Source organism: Acinonyx jubatus, chromosome B2 (assembly GCF_027475565.1).
Source record: "Acinonyx jubatus isolate Ajub_Pintada_27869175 chromosome B2, VMU_Ajub_asm_v1.0, whole genome shotgun sequence".
NCBI classification, from domain to species: Eukaryota; Metazoa; Chordata; class Mammalia; order Carnivora; family Felidae; genus Acinonyx; species Acinonyx jubatus.
This window is the reverse complement of record NC_069385.1, coordinates 147,896,024-147,912,228: the sequence shown is the minus strand read 5'-3', so window position 1 is coordinate 147,912,228 and position 16,205 is coordinate 147,896,024. Positions and strand designations below refer to the sequence as shown.

The following is a 16,205-nucleotide window of genomic DNA, read 5'->3' as shown; positions in this document are numbered from 1 at the left end:
CTTTGACCTGAGAAACTCCTAATCAGGGGTGACAGTTCAGAGCCACCAGGTGACAACCTTCCAAGGATCTGGGAGGACAGTTCCTTCTAGGCAAGGGGTTAAGGTAATTTGGGAAACACACCATCTCTGGTAGTTACAGTGAGAAAGAACAGAGAGATGAGACAAGTTTGAGCACAGGACAAGGTATAAAAACCACCACAGTGATGCCAGGTGCTGCAGAAAACATTTTATTGGGACAGGACAGGGCTGGCTGTGATGCTGAGGAACGTAGGATGGAGAGAGGAAAGCCCATCCTTCCAAGGGCGCCTGGCCCGGGTGTCGTAGCCTGAGTGCACTAGAGGTCAGACCCTAGGAGAGTTTCTGTAGGATCTAAGTGAGAGGGAGGCTCTGGAGATGCTCCTCCCTTCATGCGAGGCAGTCCCCTGCTCCCACTCCACCTCAGGGCTCCTAAACCGGAATGACAGGTCGGTGTGCATGTGGGACGGTGGGTGTCACGGGTGAACGATGATCTGAAAAGACTTGGGAACTGACAATGCGTGTTTGTCCTTAGGGGAGGGAAAATGTTATGAGGTGGAACCCACCCCACTGTTCTTTCTACACCTGTCGGGTGGAGAGAGCAGGGGCAATGTGGTGTCTAGGAACACACTTCTCCAGGATACTGTGGCAGACTGACCCATCCTCACGGAAGGCTGATATTCCCTTGACGGATAGGAGTGATGCCATCTGTAACAGGCGTCTGAGGATGTAGGGTTTCCAGTGTTTTGTGCTTCTCCCACGTCCATACTCTTACAAGGAGAAATAGCAGCAGCCTTCTGAGCATCAGTCTACTTGGTAGGGAGGGGGAACTTCGGCAGGATAGAGTGATTGAGTCGAGTGGAGGCCATTTAGGAAGACAGCGTAGTGAAATACGGAATTTTTAAAAAACAGGTCTTCAGGTAAGAAGCAGGATGGCTCCCGCCCCACACGCAGGATTCCTATTTCGTTTTTAGCTGCTTCAGGTACTCCAGGATGTCCGATCTGACGGTGCTGATGGGAGCCTGGTGGAACCAGCGCATGACAGGGACCCCGTTGGGCCCCACCAGGAACTTCTCAAAGTTCCAGCGGATGTCGTGGACCTTTACCGGCTCCCAGGATATGTGTCTGAAAGAGCCCAGCACCTCAGAGGGGTGAGGGCAGGAGAGCTGGAGCAGAGAAGGAACAGAGAAACAACATCATTTCTGCTACTTTCGCCCGTAGGGAATCCACCCCTCCCATGCCTAGATACTCTGATTTCCTATGATTCTCAACAACTCTGATTGCCACCATGCCAACCATCAAGACAGCTGTCGGGGGGCGCCTGGGTGGCTCAGTTGGTTAAGTGTCCGACTTCGGCTCAGGTCATGATCTCACGGTCTGTGGGTTCGAGCCCCGCATCGGGCTCTGTGCTGACAGCTCAGAACCTGGAGCCTGTTTCGGATTCTGTGTCTCCCTCTTTCTCTGACCCTCCCCTGTTCATGCTCTCTCTCTCTCTCTCTGTCTCAAAAATAAATAAATGTTTAAAAAAAATTTTTTTAAGATGGCTGTCAGTATTACAGGAAGAGTCTGTCCCCCCCCTCCTGCTCCCCGGTGACCCTGTGATCACACAGCCATGCTGCTGTGGGTAAGACACGTCACTTCTGTGGCCGTCAGTTTCCTGTTCTGCAAAGTGAATGGCTTAGATTAGAATGTGCTTCTCCAGGTCTCAGGGTTCCTGGGCCAGAAGCATCTCACAAATATCTTTGGGACCAACATGGAGTTCCAACATTTTGTTTCATCAAATAACAAAACCTTTCAGAAACATCATCACTTCATCATTTAATTTAAAAAAGGTTACTGTAAGAATAAATTCTATATACGTCCTAACCTGAGACTAACGGGAAACCCTATAAGTCAGTTGAGTTTCCGAAACCCTCCTTACACTGTTTTGTTTTCTCCCATTTGCTGAGAGTGTATAAAAATCGCGATGTGAGCCGGCGCTGCCTAAAAGTGGCCTCCAGTTCTCTGTACCTAAAAGTCAGCGTTTTATCAAAGGCACTTATTAACCTGTTGATTTCTACGTCTCCCTCTCCAATACTAACCCATCAAGGAGTAGGGACTGTGTCTTCTTTTTATCCGTATTGTTTAGGAAACTGCCTGAGACTCCGCAACTGTACCTTGAATGAATGAATTCACCACGCAGGCTGGTCCTCGGAAACACTGTCATTCTACACAGCGCTCTCCGCCACCAAAGCCAGCGCCTCATAAATGGACAAATGAAACCCCGATCCCTCTGCTGAGCTGGAGATCTCTTGCAAAGATCTCATCCCATTTGTGGGCATGAGACCCTTTTCTACCACATCGGTTGTAAGGAAGGGAAGAGGGAAGAAGAGGTTTGGGTCAGTAACTCACTCACCTTCAAGAAGCTGAAGACTTTCTGTTCTGTTTTGCCATTCACATCCCCTTTCTCAAAAAGCTGGAAATTCGGTACATATCCTCTCCCTGGACGCACATACCTGCAATGACTCACAGTTGCCAGAGAGCTCCAGAGTGTAGGAGAGAAGGCTGTGGGGGGCCCCGGGGCTGGGGGTCATGGGAAGGGCAGGAAGAAGGGCAGATACAGAAAACAGGGCCCCGGGGAAATAAGGCCATTCTTCACGTCAGGCTCCCTGATTCATGTAACTTGTCTCTGTTCCACAACCTGAGCCTGTGCCCCTGCACTGCTTCTGTTCTGGCTCCTTCTGCGGTCCATCCAGACCTCACTCCCAGGGAGAAGGAGAGTGTCCAGATACTGCCAGACCCACGTCAGGGGAGGACAAAGTTGATGTCGGTGTAACCCACCCCCCACCCAGGAAGCCTCGTGTGAGCATGCCCCGCAGACTGAAGAAAGGTGGGCAGAGGCCTCCTGTGGGCCCAAGCAGGCACTCACTTCAGCCCCGGAAGGATCTCCGAGTTCTCTCCTGGTTCCTGGTTCCCAAACTGGTTGCAGGGAAAGCCCAGCACGACCAGGCCCCAGGGCTTCAGCTCGTCCTGAAGTGCGTTCAGTTCTGTGGGAAGAGAAGAGACCGTCTGGTGGCCTGGCCGGAGGCTCTGCCTCGTGTAGAGAAAGATCTATGGAGCCACCCATTTTACAGAGAAGGAGACAGAGGCTCAGGGAAGGAAAAGTCTCTAGCTGGAAAGACCTTTAGTGACAGGGCTGGAGTTACGTGCTGGAGCTCCAGACACGCATTCCAAAGCCCTTTACTATAGGGTAATATTTCCCCAATCTGTGGCACATCAGGATCAGCAGAGGGCCCTTCCTGAAAAGCAGGGATGCCCAGGTCCCATCCCAGAGAATTCTCTGGCCCTTCTTCTGAGTTGGGCCCCAGTCATCTTTCCTCTTCAAAACCTCACCAGGTTACTATGGATTGTGACAGGTGTGACTGCTTATGGACAGTGCATGCAGGGGTTACTTAATGGGTTCAGTTTCAGTCTAGCAGGATGAAAAAGTTCTGGAGGTTTGTCTCCAGATCTGTGAGTGTGAACACACTTAACACTACTGGTCAGTACAACTTGGAAATGGTTACAAGTGTAAATTTTATGTTATATCTTTTGTTAACCACAACTAAAAAAAAATGTTTGCCTTCCCTGGTTGGTTAATTGCAGGACTGAATCTTTCTCTCTTTCTTTCTTTTTTAATTTTGATGTTTATTTTTGAGAGACAGAGAGACATAGAGTGTGAGCAGGGGAGGGGCAGAGAGAGAGGGAGACACAGAATCCGAAGCAGGGTCCAGGCTGAGCTGTCAGCACAGAGCCCGATGCAGAGCTTGAGCCCATGAGCCAAGAGATCATGACCTGAGCCAAAGTCAAGAAGCTCAACCGACTGAGCCACCCAGGTGCCCCAATCTTTCTTTCTTTCTTTCTTTCTTTCTTTCTTTCTTTCTTTCTTTCTTTCTTTCTTTCAGAAAAAGACACAGATGACGATAATGGGCTTCTCTCCTCTGTACGGACTGGGTCCCCTGGGTGGAGCAGGAAATAGACCTGATGGGCAGAGAGAGCCAGAGAAACTCCAAGCCCAGCTTCCCGGTGTTCTTCAACATCCTCAGGATGTTCTACGTCAGTCCTCACCGACATGCCAAAACACACGAGCCTGCACCTGCCTCCTTCCTCTGTCTTCCCATCCTTTGCTCAGATTTTTGTCATCAGCTTCTTTGTTAACCCTTTCTGGGCTAGATGGCTTCAGTGCCCTGACAGACACTAGTCGGTCCCACGAAGATTCTCCACAACCAACTGGTCAACAGGAGCCTCCTCTTAGTCCTTTTCTTTCCTCCCTCCCTCCTTCCTTCCTTTCTTCTTTCCTTCCTTTCTTCTTTCCTTCCCTTTTCTTTTCTTTTTTCTTTCCTTTTTCTTTACGAACTAGACATTGGCTTCCTGATTCCATACGGTTCCCCAGTACCTCTCCCCACATCCTTCTTACCTGTCTTCAGTCATCGTACGTGATCACTTGCTCTGGGAAACAGACAATAAATTAGGAACCCCATCTTCCAGTCCTTGGGAAACTATTCCTTAGTTGCCTTGTCTGTTCTGTACAGAGTGGGAACTGAATACATGAATTTTTAAAGTCACCGTAAACTGGTAAAATGAATTATGGTCCAATAGAGTGTCATTCAGTCTTTAAAAAGAATGAGGAGGTGGTCTGAACTCTAAAGTACTTTAGTGGGATGCCTGGTTGGCTCAGTCAGTAGAGTGGGTGACTCTCAATCTCAGGCTTGTGAGTTCAAGCCCCACATTGGACATGGGGCCTACTTAAAATAAATAAATAAATAAATAAATAAATAAATAAATAAATAATTTATTAAAACAAAAAGCAAAGTGACAAGCAGTATTTACATTATGTTACAATGGGGGGGGCAGAAAAAAGAATTTGCGGATTCTGTAAACATAATACCGGTCATCTAGAGAGAGGGGGACAAGGAGCTGGAAAGACTTCTTCTCACTCTAGACTTGATTCCTATAATTTGTGAGCCTTGTGACTATGTTACCTGTTCAAAACACAACATAATCAAAAACAAGAAAAAAATGAAACTCTTATTACTTCAAACATAAGAAGTGCCTCTATTTCTGGTTAAAATCCATCCTGTTCATTATTCACCGGCTTCGAAATCACACGGCCGAAGATACGAGAAAGATGAAATCACTCCCTGAGTAACGTACAGAGACGGGGAAACCACGTCCAGGAGACCCTGAGGTGGAGCCGGACGACTCGCCTCTACCCCCACCTGCTGGGCCAGCTCTCCGGACAGACACAGCTGCAGCCCATCCCCGCCGCCTCTGCCTTAGCAAGTTACCCTGGAAAAGTCTCAAAAACATCAATGCTGTCTCGTATTTACCAAAACTTCTGGAATCTGCGCCGAGGCCCCGAGTCCTCAGATATATGTTATTCTCCCGGAAATCTCAGGAGCAAAGCAGAGGCAGGATGTAGGGAAGGGCTCAGCAAACTTTGTATAAAGACAGTGGACACCTTAGACTCTGCAAGCCGGATGGTCTCCATCCCTATTATCATCAACTACTCAACCCGGCCTTGAGGCGTAAATCAGCCATGGGCAGTATGGAAGCACATGGGCATGGCTGTGTCCCAATAAAACTTTGTTCACAGAAGCAGGCTGACCAGATTTGACCCGTGGGCCGTTGCTTGCTGGCTCCTGACATGAGGGAATGAAGTCACTGGGTCGTGAGGATCTACTTCAAGGCGTAATTAGAATGTAATTCTACTTATGATTTAGAACATGCTGAGCAGGAAACTGTAATCCCAAGGACAGTGGCTCTGAATTCTTACCAGGATACTGAGCTGTCAGACCGCAGTAGGTGGCCACGTTGACGAAAAGGACGTGCTTGCCCGCGTACTGCTTGAACTGAATGTGTTCCTTTCCATTAAGAGTGAGGGCGTCATATTCGTAGATGGTGCCTTTCACATCTTTGTAGCAATCCATCTGGAAGATTTTTAAAAGGATAATATTAGTAACGGTTCCTAACACCTGTGAAATCTGTCAGCGCACTCAAACGGTAACGGCTGCATTAACCGAAAACGAACCAGCAAACAAACAGGGCTTTTCTGAGGCGTCCACGACACGATGGAAACTTATGTCCTGTGACTGCACCGCCGATGGTGTTTGAGCGGCAGGCAGTCATGTCCCCTCCCGTCATCCGGGCGCCGGGAAACGTGCCAGGATGAGCTGAAAAGAGCAGAGGTTCACGAAGTAAGGGAGGCCAAAGAGAAAAGCTCGCTGCCCTTTGTGCTTCTGTGGAAATGAGGCTTCTTGCTGGTTCTGGACTGAAGGTGTCCCGCCTAGACTCTCCCACAAAGGGCAGGTGTGGGATGGCTTATGTATCTGAGGACGGCCTGGTCACTTCTGTAACTTTCCCGAGGCCTCCCGACTGCTTGCTCCACGCATCAGCGTGGTGTGGAAGGAACTCCGGCCTGGGGATCCAAAGCCAGCTCTGCTCCCCAGTTCCCTGTGAACCTGGGCTGTTCTCATCCTTGACCGTCAGTTCCGCTGCGGGTAAGACGAAGACATTCATCTAGGTTCCCATCAGCTCTTCAAGCGGCCTTCCAGGTTTTACCTTCTAGAAGCTAACGTCAGCCCTGCTTGGGATACTTCTGTCCCTCACGTCTCTCTTGCTCGTGTGATGGTTTTACAAGCCACCACCGTGACGCTCCTTCTGTAGCTCCCAGTAGAGGACAGCGAGAGCCCAAGACCATCTGCTGGTGCCGCGAACATCTGTCCAGCAGCACCTGCTCTCACATAATCAGCCCCCCACCGCATCGTGCTCTAGGAATCGAATTCTCGCCTTCATCACTGGCTCCGTCTGTCCTGTTCTTCCCCGGATCTTCTGAGCATACTTGAGCAGGATTCTATGTGACACAAATAAGTTCCATATAACAGAAATACTTTGTACATGACATTCTCGCTGCCTGATTTTAGGTTAAATTCCTCTACAAGGCAGATCTCGCCTTATTCTTCCCCCACTCTATTCTTGTAGAGTCCACGAGGGACCCAAAGGGTCTGGACTCCACCGTGCTCATCAGCACAGCCTCACAGAATCCAGGGAGTGTGAAAAGGAAGCTACCAAGCCTCATGGCGAGACAAAGGCAGAGAGGAACTGGTCAGAGAAAGGGGAGAAGGACGAAATGCGATAAGGAAGGTCCAGATTTAAAGTAGGATTAACCCAGACTCCCTGGAAATCCAAGGGACTAGAGAGGATTTTAGCCAGCCAGCCAGCACCGGTCCTGATGCCACACAAACAAAACCGGACTTTCTCCAACCTTCTTGGCCAGCTGCTGCTCTCGCTAGCACACCGGGCTGCAGGCCTCAGTCCCTGCCCCTGGTCAGAAGGCTGCCTCCTCTAAGCAGGCCTCTGCGCTTTCCCCTAAGTGCACAGAGACACACATGCCAGCAAAACTGAGAATGTTGTGTGAAAGCATCGATCTCCATGTCCATGGTGCCGGTGCCAAGCTGAACATTTTTCATGATTTGTCTTCTTCCCCCTTTGCTACCGCAGTGAAAATTAATGACAATCGTGTTGGGTACCAGGGTGTGGGGATTTAGAGACTCTGGACCTGGAGAGCCCTTTGCGGCACTTACTGCTGACACTCAGTGCTGCTTCCAACGTATCTAAGTTCACATGACAGGTCTCCTATACCTCCAGACTCAGCTTTTCGTCAAGCAAATTCTACAGCCCAGGGTCCAGGGCCTTCATACCCAACCAGGCAGCACGCAGTGACAGAAAAGCACATCAAGTCTCAAAAGTAGAGCGTTCTCTGGTCGATTTCAGAGCAGTAGGCAGATCTTCCCAGAGCTGCCTTTTACTGAGCACATTGCACGTGTCATAATTACTGTTCAGCCACCCACAAGGTAGACACTGTCACCCACGACTTCGTAATGAGATGGCAGAGGCTGACAGAAGTGAAGGGTGACCAAAAGTGATCCCCCCGCTATGGACGAGAGTTTGCTCACCTCTCACTTCATGATCCCATTCTGCCTCCAAGTCACCTAGATCCCATCTATCCATCCCTGAGCTGTCTTCCCACCGCCACACACACACACACACACACACACACACACACACGTTGCCTCAATAAGGCAACGGAGCCATGAAATGGGACTAGACTGAGGCCAGAATCCAACACTTGGTTCCAAATTCAGTTGCTTCAGTCCTCCAGTTATTTCTGCACGTGATTTATGCTTCTCTGGTAGCTCTGTGACTTTATCCATCTGTAAAACTTCCACATTGATTCTTTCCTCCTCTTCGTGGGCATCCCACTGAGATGACTTAGCCCACGGTCTCCCCCAAACCCTGCCGCCCAGTGTGATGCCCGCGCCAGCCTTGCCTGGGGCCCAGCTGAGGCCGATACTGACGTGGCTGGAAGGGTATCCAGGCGACCCTAAATGGAGATGGAGAGGAGCAAGGACCACAGTAAGGAGCCTCTTCCCTAGATTCGGCTCAAGGAACACCGTTTATAGGACTGAAGAAGAGGCAAGAAGAAAAGAAAGGTTAATGGAAAGCACAAGAAGAAAGCAAGTGGAGGCGGGAGTCTTGCAAGAATGACTGAAGCAGGACAGAAGGACAGAAGGGTGACTCTACCTTGGAGCCCCGCCCCGCTCCCTCTGGAGTTCACTCACCTTCACCTTCTCTGGGGGCTTGGGATTCATGCACATGACGCCTACTAGCAGAAGAGGGAAGAGGGAGGAGGCAGGTAACTGTGCCGTCATGCCTAGGTGTGAGGTTCTGGTCTTGGAGGCTGGGATCTCCCGCACTCTGGCAGCCTTTTGACACACTAGCCAAGCCCGTGCAGGCCAGTCGCAAGCCGGCAGGGGTTTCTGGGGCATTAAGCGGGGATGTAGAATTTAAACCACATCCTCACCCACACACACCCCCACGTGCACTCAGTGCTCACCAGTGCGATGAGGGCCTGGGACTCATATAAATTCTGGCAGAATTATGAAAAGGTGAGGGCAAGGGCCCATGGTCCTTGAAGATTACTGTCTGCTTTAGCTGGGTGGAGGGTAGTGTCCAGATGCAGAGAGAGCCTCCCCAGCCTTGCAGTAAAGTCACTGGAAACAGGACCACACAGACCCCAAATACCATTCGGGGTATCATGATTTGTGGACCACCGAGGGCCTCCCTAAGAGAAGTGGAAGGAAACTGGCCCTGAGGGAGGAAAAATATTTGCAATAAATGTGAAGGAAGCACATTAATATCTCCTGCTACACCTGCCTGCAAGCGCTCCCAAATCAGTAAGAAAAAACAAGCAGCCCAACAGACACATGGGCGCCAGGCAGGAAACCAAATGGCATCTGTGCTGGGATACAACGTTCTCCTTCACCAATAATCAAAGACGTATAAATAAGAAAAGATGCATTCTGTGTTTATCAGATTGGCCACAGTTAAAAGGCGCGGAGGCACCCGCCTGGCTGTCGTCGGTCTGGTATGGGGGGGGGTGGGTTGCACACCAGACGGGGGAGGGAGCCGCCAGCGGCTGCCAGTTTTCTGGAGGAGAATCTACCATGCTGAATGTGCTCCTTTTGAAAGTGCTCTCAATCTCCTGGAAGCCCCAGGGCCTGAGAAGGAAAATGGTGATGAGGCACGAATAAAAACGCTTTGCCTCTCAGCCAGCAGCTCTTGGTTTATCGAGTTCCCAACTGCTCAATCGTCTCTGCTAAAATTGGGACTGGGTGAGGGATACAGGCCTGGATATTGCCGGATACCCCGCTTCAGTAACACATTTAACCCCACCCCACCTCCCCGGAGGCCTCCCAGCCTCCTTGTCCCTCTCGTGTACAATACGGTGCACTTCTGGATCCCAGGTGCTGAGGCCTGAGTGAGTCACACTCCTCAATTCACAACTGCTCGTCCTTGCAAAGCCCCCTTTGTTCTGTAGATTATTTACAGCCTTGATTTCCAAACCACATTCTCCCCACCCCCCCACCGTCCCCATGGCTAAAATATGTTTCCTATTCCTATGGTTTGTAATCCTGGAAAAACTTGCACATTCCTTATCAGATTACTAGCCCCTTAAAGCTTAAAAAAAGCCACTCACTTCCCCCCCGCCCGCCCCCCACCTTTGGACATCAGAATCAAGTGGTTGAGTTCATCAAACTCTTACATTTATGGCACTTTATCATCAGGCTGTGCACTGATTGCCTTATTATATTAATTTAAAATGTTGTTTTCTTGTCTCCAATCCACCCCTATTTTCCGGCTCTCGGGAGGATGGGCAAGGAAACAATCGATCGATCGTGCAGAGTGGCAGGTCGGGGCCCCAGATGACAGGAAGCCAAATGACTGAGACAAGGTGAAGGTTGGTGCAGGTTGGCTTTGAATCCCAAGTTGAGGGCGGGTGTCTGGGCTGGCCCTCGAGGACTAACAGGGAGACGTCGGGCTCTGGATTCCCCCCACACCTCTCTTCCCACAGCCTTCCCCACACAGGGTCTGTGGGCAGCTCTCTCTTCTACCCACCCCTCCCCACCCCCAGGGGGAAGCCCCTCTCAGCCAGCTTGTCGCCACCCCCCCTCCAGGTCCACACAAAGGGCAGCCTCCGCCTCCAAGTCTGATGGGGCTCAGTTCTTTGAGTCTGGGCCTTCCTGAGCTCTCTTGGAAAACAGACGCTTTTGTTATCCCAGATTCCTCATCTCTCCTCCGAGGCCTCTAATCTGCTGGGGGATGGGGGGGGGGGAGCCCAAAACAATGACCTCTGACCCAGCCCCAAAGCTCCCACAGCCCGGTTTCCTGCCGTGTGAACCTCCGGACAGCAGACCTGACACCTGCCCCCGGTGGCCTCTGTCTCAGCTCAAGAACGATGGACATTAAAATATACAGCCTCAAAAATAATGTTTTTGTTACTTACCAATGTTTTCCATTCCTTTATCCTTCCCAAGCTGTGTGACTTTGGGCAAGTTACCCTGTGTGCCTCTGGTCTTTGTTTATGAAGTTGGGAGAATAATACAAAGTTTACAGGGCTAATTTAAAAAAAAAAAAAAAAAAGAGGAGATGATTCATTCAAAGTCTAAACATGACCTGGCCAAGGTAAACATCCAGTGTTGACTCAACTAAGAAACTGATGCACAAGTAGAAAACCCAGTTTACCCAAAGTCGTGGGAAATTGCTAACTGCTCCTCCATTACCGTTATCAATTCCTTGCTCTCTTCACTATTTTCTCCTTGCTCAATGACTCGAGAACAGAAGAGATTTCATCATAAACTCTGACTCAGTGGTGGGACTAAGTGACCTAAAATCTCCACTGTTTGAGAATTCTGTCCGGGAGAAGAGAAATTTCCAGGGCTTGGGCTCCACGGTGGGAGGGCACTTCCTGTCACCATGGCATTTCGGTCCACCTGCCCGTTCCAGCACCCCTGCCTCCTCCTCTTCCATCCACTGGAGCCGCTTATCCAGTCCCTGTTGTTGCCTTTCCGGAAGGTGCAAATAACCCCCCTCTTGTCTTCTCTCTTCCAGGTTCTTCACTTCCTTCGGACCCCCGGCTGGCGACCCCCCTCCACTGATAAAGAGACAGTAGGGTCAACCAGTTGAGCACAGCATCAAAACCAGCCTCTCCAGCGTGTACCACGCCTATCTGGACAGGCTCCCAGCCTCCTTCCCAGCACCCCCTCCTGCGATTCCCTGACTTCACACCAGCCGAATCCATCCAGTCTCTAAAACACACCTCTTTGCACTTATATTCTTGAACTTGGAGGTCAATTATTCTGAGTACTTTGGGATTCCACCCCCCCCCCCAAATGACCTCTATGTTTCTTCCCACCTAGAGGACAAGGATGCAATTTTATCAGATTTTACCAAACAAGATTTTAGGTGGAAACGTTTGTAACCTGAGCCATAGAGTTAAGGCTGGAAACCTGTCCAGACCTAAACTGAACCATAAACTCTTCTCACTTTCTGACTTTAAAAATCCTACACTTGCCTGTAATCCATGATATTTAATACACAATGATGAAGTTTTAAGGTGATGGTGAGGTGGTCCAGAGCCAAAGGCCAAGAAAGAATTCTTGAAGACATCTTTGGTGCAAAAAGGTGATTTTATTAAAGCACAGGGACAGGACCCGTGGGCAGGAAGAGCTGTCCTGACAGATAACTGATTATGTACCCTCAGGTTGGGAGGGGGTCAGGGGTAGAGTAAGTCTGTAAGGAATTTTGGAAGCAGGGTTTCCAGGACCTTGAGGGGCTGGTGTTGCTAGGGAAATGCCACTTATCAGCGTTTAGTAAAACCTCAGTCATGAGACCCTTCAGATGTAGGGTGGGGTTGCATATGCTTGGAGTATGTTTGCCAGCATGTATCTCAGGGCGGTTAAGACAAAGGAAGTAGACTTGCAGGATCCTGGGGGGGTCAGGGTAAGGTTAAGCCAAGGTTCCCTTTGCCCCCAGCGAAGTGTCATCATTGAGGCAGCTGACCCCGTAGAGGGAGGTCATTCTATCAGTTTTAAGAACCTGTCCATGGGCTGTAGGCAGTAAGGGAATTTAATTTTTCATTTGCCTTAGTTTCCCACATCACTATGGCAAGCACTTAAACCCCTTTCTTTTGTTCTTGGACAGCCAGGAGTGTTCAAGGAAACACATGTCCCACCTGGGGGGGGTGCGGGGGGAGGCTATAACCTGTACTTTGCCCTCAGCTCACCCCACACAGGGTGGCAGAAATCACTATATCTCAACCACTGCCTACTTTTCCCATTCAGACTCCAACTTTTCCTTGAGCTAGGACTCCTTGGAGGAGAACTTTCTTGCCCAAGGTGACACAGCTAATGAGCGGCAGTTAAATAAAACCTCCAGACTCCCCATCCTCACTTCTGTTACTGACTTGATCCTGCCTGAAAATCGACAGCAAATTTCTTGTGTTTTAATTAAAAGTAACAGGAGTTTGGTTCCTTTGGTTATAAAGGAAACAGGTTCAACTTTTGCTGAGATGCTGTCCACCTCTTCATCCCAGATTCAAACCCAGCCTCTGCAACCCAGACCTGACATAGAGATTTTGGTCCCCATTTAGTTTTACTTGAATATTTTCCCTGCATTAGATCATCTCCGTTGGCATCTGGGATCCCCGTTCAGACCTCCAGGATTTTCTTTACTCTGGGTGTAAGTGTGAGGCATACAACTTATCCCTAAATCTGCAACTTTAAAATAATATTGCATATGTTTATGTAATATTTGTAGTTCACCAATGTCCTTCACATCGTTAATTCCATTTAGCCCTCCCAGTAAGCCGGTTAGGCAGATAGGACATGCATTCCTTGCTCGAATTTGCAATGGAAAAGTGAGGTTCAGACAGGGGACATGACTTGGGCAGTGTCAGAATAGTGTAGACCTAGACCAAAAGTTTGAGTTTTTATTTCAAATCCATTTGTCTCTCCACTCTTAGCTCAATTCCCCATAAAACATGTTTGGGAATGGAGGAAAGTCCCAGAGAGACCACAGTCCTTTTGCATTTAATTTTCATCCACACGTGTTCTTAACCTGCTGACTTCCTTTCCCAAACTTGCTGAGGTCTGGGACTCTCCCCTGGTCTGGGCTGACTGTGGCTCCAAGACTTCCCCAGAGCCAGGAGGCCTGGCACACAGCCGTGTCACTGACCCCAGCTTTCTGCTCCAGGGAGAGCTCTGCTGCTTGGAGGTGAGGGTGGGAGGCAGTGAGAGGAAGGGTGTGTGCTCCCCAAGGTGTTCTTGTCTCTTACTCCAGCTCTAATGGGCTGGGGGAGGGCGTGGGAGAGAGCTCCGTGTCCTGGCACAACTACCGGAACCTGAGGAACCCACACGGTTGGAAACCAGAGCCCTCCCACCTGCAGATTCTGCAGTCTATGCCTCAGGCCCTTGCTCCCAGGGAAAGAATAAATATGCTAAATAAAAGATGCCTTTTGTCAACAAACATGCCCTGTGGCCATCGCCAATGACGTCCCAGATCTGTGAGGCTTTGAGAAAATACCTCCCTAGACCTCAGTTTACCCATTTATAAATCAGAAAATCACCAAAGTCCTTTCTAAGGCTGACATTCTCAGGTTTTTTTGTCTCAGCTTTTGAGAGAGATTCTGAGCTCCTCTGAAGCTGAGTTGATCAGTTGTTACCCCTAGGCGATTGGGAAGCAAAAGTAAGAATCAAGAAATTCTGTGGATTTTGAGTTCTCCTGTGGCATATAGGTTTTCCAGGCCACAGCTGTATATGGGAGAGCCAGATGCTCAGTAAAGTAGAAAGACTGGCCGGTCCAAGCCACCAGGCCAGGGCCAGACACAGCTACAACCATACCCCCACAACTGTCTATCCACGTTGCAATCAGATCGGATGCAGAACAGATTCGCGGTTCAGACCACTTGGCTTCTCTATCACCCCTTCGCCTCTGGCACCCTATGAAGGGTCTGAAGAGCACCAGAAAAACACCAAGACGTGACCTAGAAAACCCCTGCAGTCACCCCAGGGACACCCAGGGACAAGGTTGGCTCTCTTTCTGCCTAAGATCAAGAGAGGCAGGACGTATTTACAGATGCAGTGATATGATGTTTGGAGTTTGCATCAAAATCATTCCGTGTGTCTGTGCAAGGGGGGAGGGCTGGGGGCACATGTGGATGTCGATGAAATGGGCCGGGAAATGTGCTGATCACGGCTGAAGCAAGTAGGAGGTATATGAGGTCAATGATACTCTTCGCTCTGCTGCCTGCATGTGTTTGAGAGTTTCCATAGAAAATATTTAATCAAAGGTAACAAGCCGGGAAGGGGGCTTCTTAAAACTAATGGATAGAAAAGGAATAGCACAGTTAGAGGGTAAATAAAAGAGATAAGTGGAGAGGGAAGGGGAAGGAAGAAAGAAGACAAATAGTGGGATTTTTGTGAGCAGTCACTAAGTCCTTACTCTGTGCCAGGCATTTCTAGGTATAAATTCTCACTAATGTTTATTTTAAAAGTCATCGTTATTATGTTCTTTTACAAAGAAGAAACTAATACGCATACAAATTAAAATTGCTCAAAATTGCATAGCTAGAAAGAACTCAAAGCCAGGTCTGTTTAAGCCCTAAATCCCAACTTTTGTCCCTGGACACAACAGGCAGGGAGAGAAAGAGACAGCAGCCGTAGACAGCGAAGGGTATAGAGTGTAGAAATGGAAACAAATGGGAGACAGAACGAGGCTCAGTGAGTTAGGCATCAGGGACCAGGTTGACAAGAAGCCCTTTCGAAGCCATTCCGGATCGGTGGGCGGTGAGGGCTGGTCCCTCTCCCCCACCCTGGACTCTGAGGAGGAGGGTTAATCTTGCATCAGGATAAGTTAATAGAAATCTGTGATGCCATCTGGAACTTGCTGTGAAGGAAACATGAATTCCATAGTTCCATCTCCGACTGGTGCAGGCACCCAGGAGAATCCATGACTTCCCAGACATTTGTGACTAGCCTTGCCACGAACTTCCTGTGTGTGTGTGTGTGTGTGTGTGAGAGAGAGAGAGAGAGAGAGTGTTCAAGCTAAATCATAGCAGAAAGGGAACAGGTGGGGAGGGACGCCTGATTGGCTCAGTCAGGTTAAGCATCAGACTTTGGCTCACGTGGTAATCTCCTGGTCTGTAAGTTCGAGCCCCGTGTTGGGCTCTGTGCTGACAACTCAGAGCCTGGAGCCTGCTTTGCATCCTGTGTCTCCCTGTCTCTGCCCCTCCACCACTCACACTCTATCAAAAATAAATAAACATTAAAAAATATTTTTTAAAGTTCAATTGCCTGGGTGGATAAACTGAAATGGGCACCAATCTCAAAATGGCAATTCATATAAACTTAGACTGACTTTTGGTTGACATTAAGGCCAAAGTGAATAATAAAAAATAAAAATGAGTGAACTGATAGTGTTCCAAGGATATTAGAGAAAAGAATGCGATCTTGGACTATATTGATTAGTGCACAGTATTCCAAAAAATGTGCTTTATATTGATCGAATCAGACCTGAAATAGCGTTTCTACCTGCGGACAGAACAAATAAAAATGTAAATTAATAAACCAGAGCATGTTCTAAGGAAGAGCGTCAGGATGTAAGCTGGCTTCCAGTAGGTATTTGTTGAATTAGGAGGCAGGTAGTTAGACGTGCGTGAGGAGGGATAAAGCAGGTGCAGGCCACAACCTCCGAGCCACCTCCAAGGAATAACAGGACAGGAGAGGCCTAACCGCAGAGCCGGCTCAGAAGCCACAGCGGGGGCGGGGCGGGGG

At 49.2% G+C, this 16,205-nt stretch overlaps 1 protein-coding gene across 1 annotated transcript; it reads right to left on the bottom strand.

Moving 5' to 3' along the window:
* Positions 1 to 211: 211 nt before the first annotated feature.
* Positions 212 to 9,189, bottom strand: LOC106989578 (epididymal secretory glutathione peroxidase). Its single transcript, XM_027051889.2, has 5 exons — positions 8,655 to 9,189; positions 5,810 to 5,963; positions 2,924 to 3,041; positions 2,411 to 2,510; positions 212 to 1,181 (listed from the first exon to the last, which is right to left on the bottom strand). Exons 1-5 carry the CDS (start codon positions 8,859 to 8,861, stop codon positions 975 to 977), a joined length of 786 nt encoding a protein of 261 aa, XP_026907690.1. The 5' UTR covers positions 8,862 to 9,189; the 3' UTR covers positions 212 to 974.
* Positions 9,190 to 16,205: the final 7,016 nt, after the last annotated feature.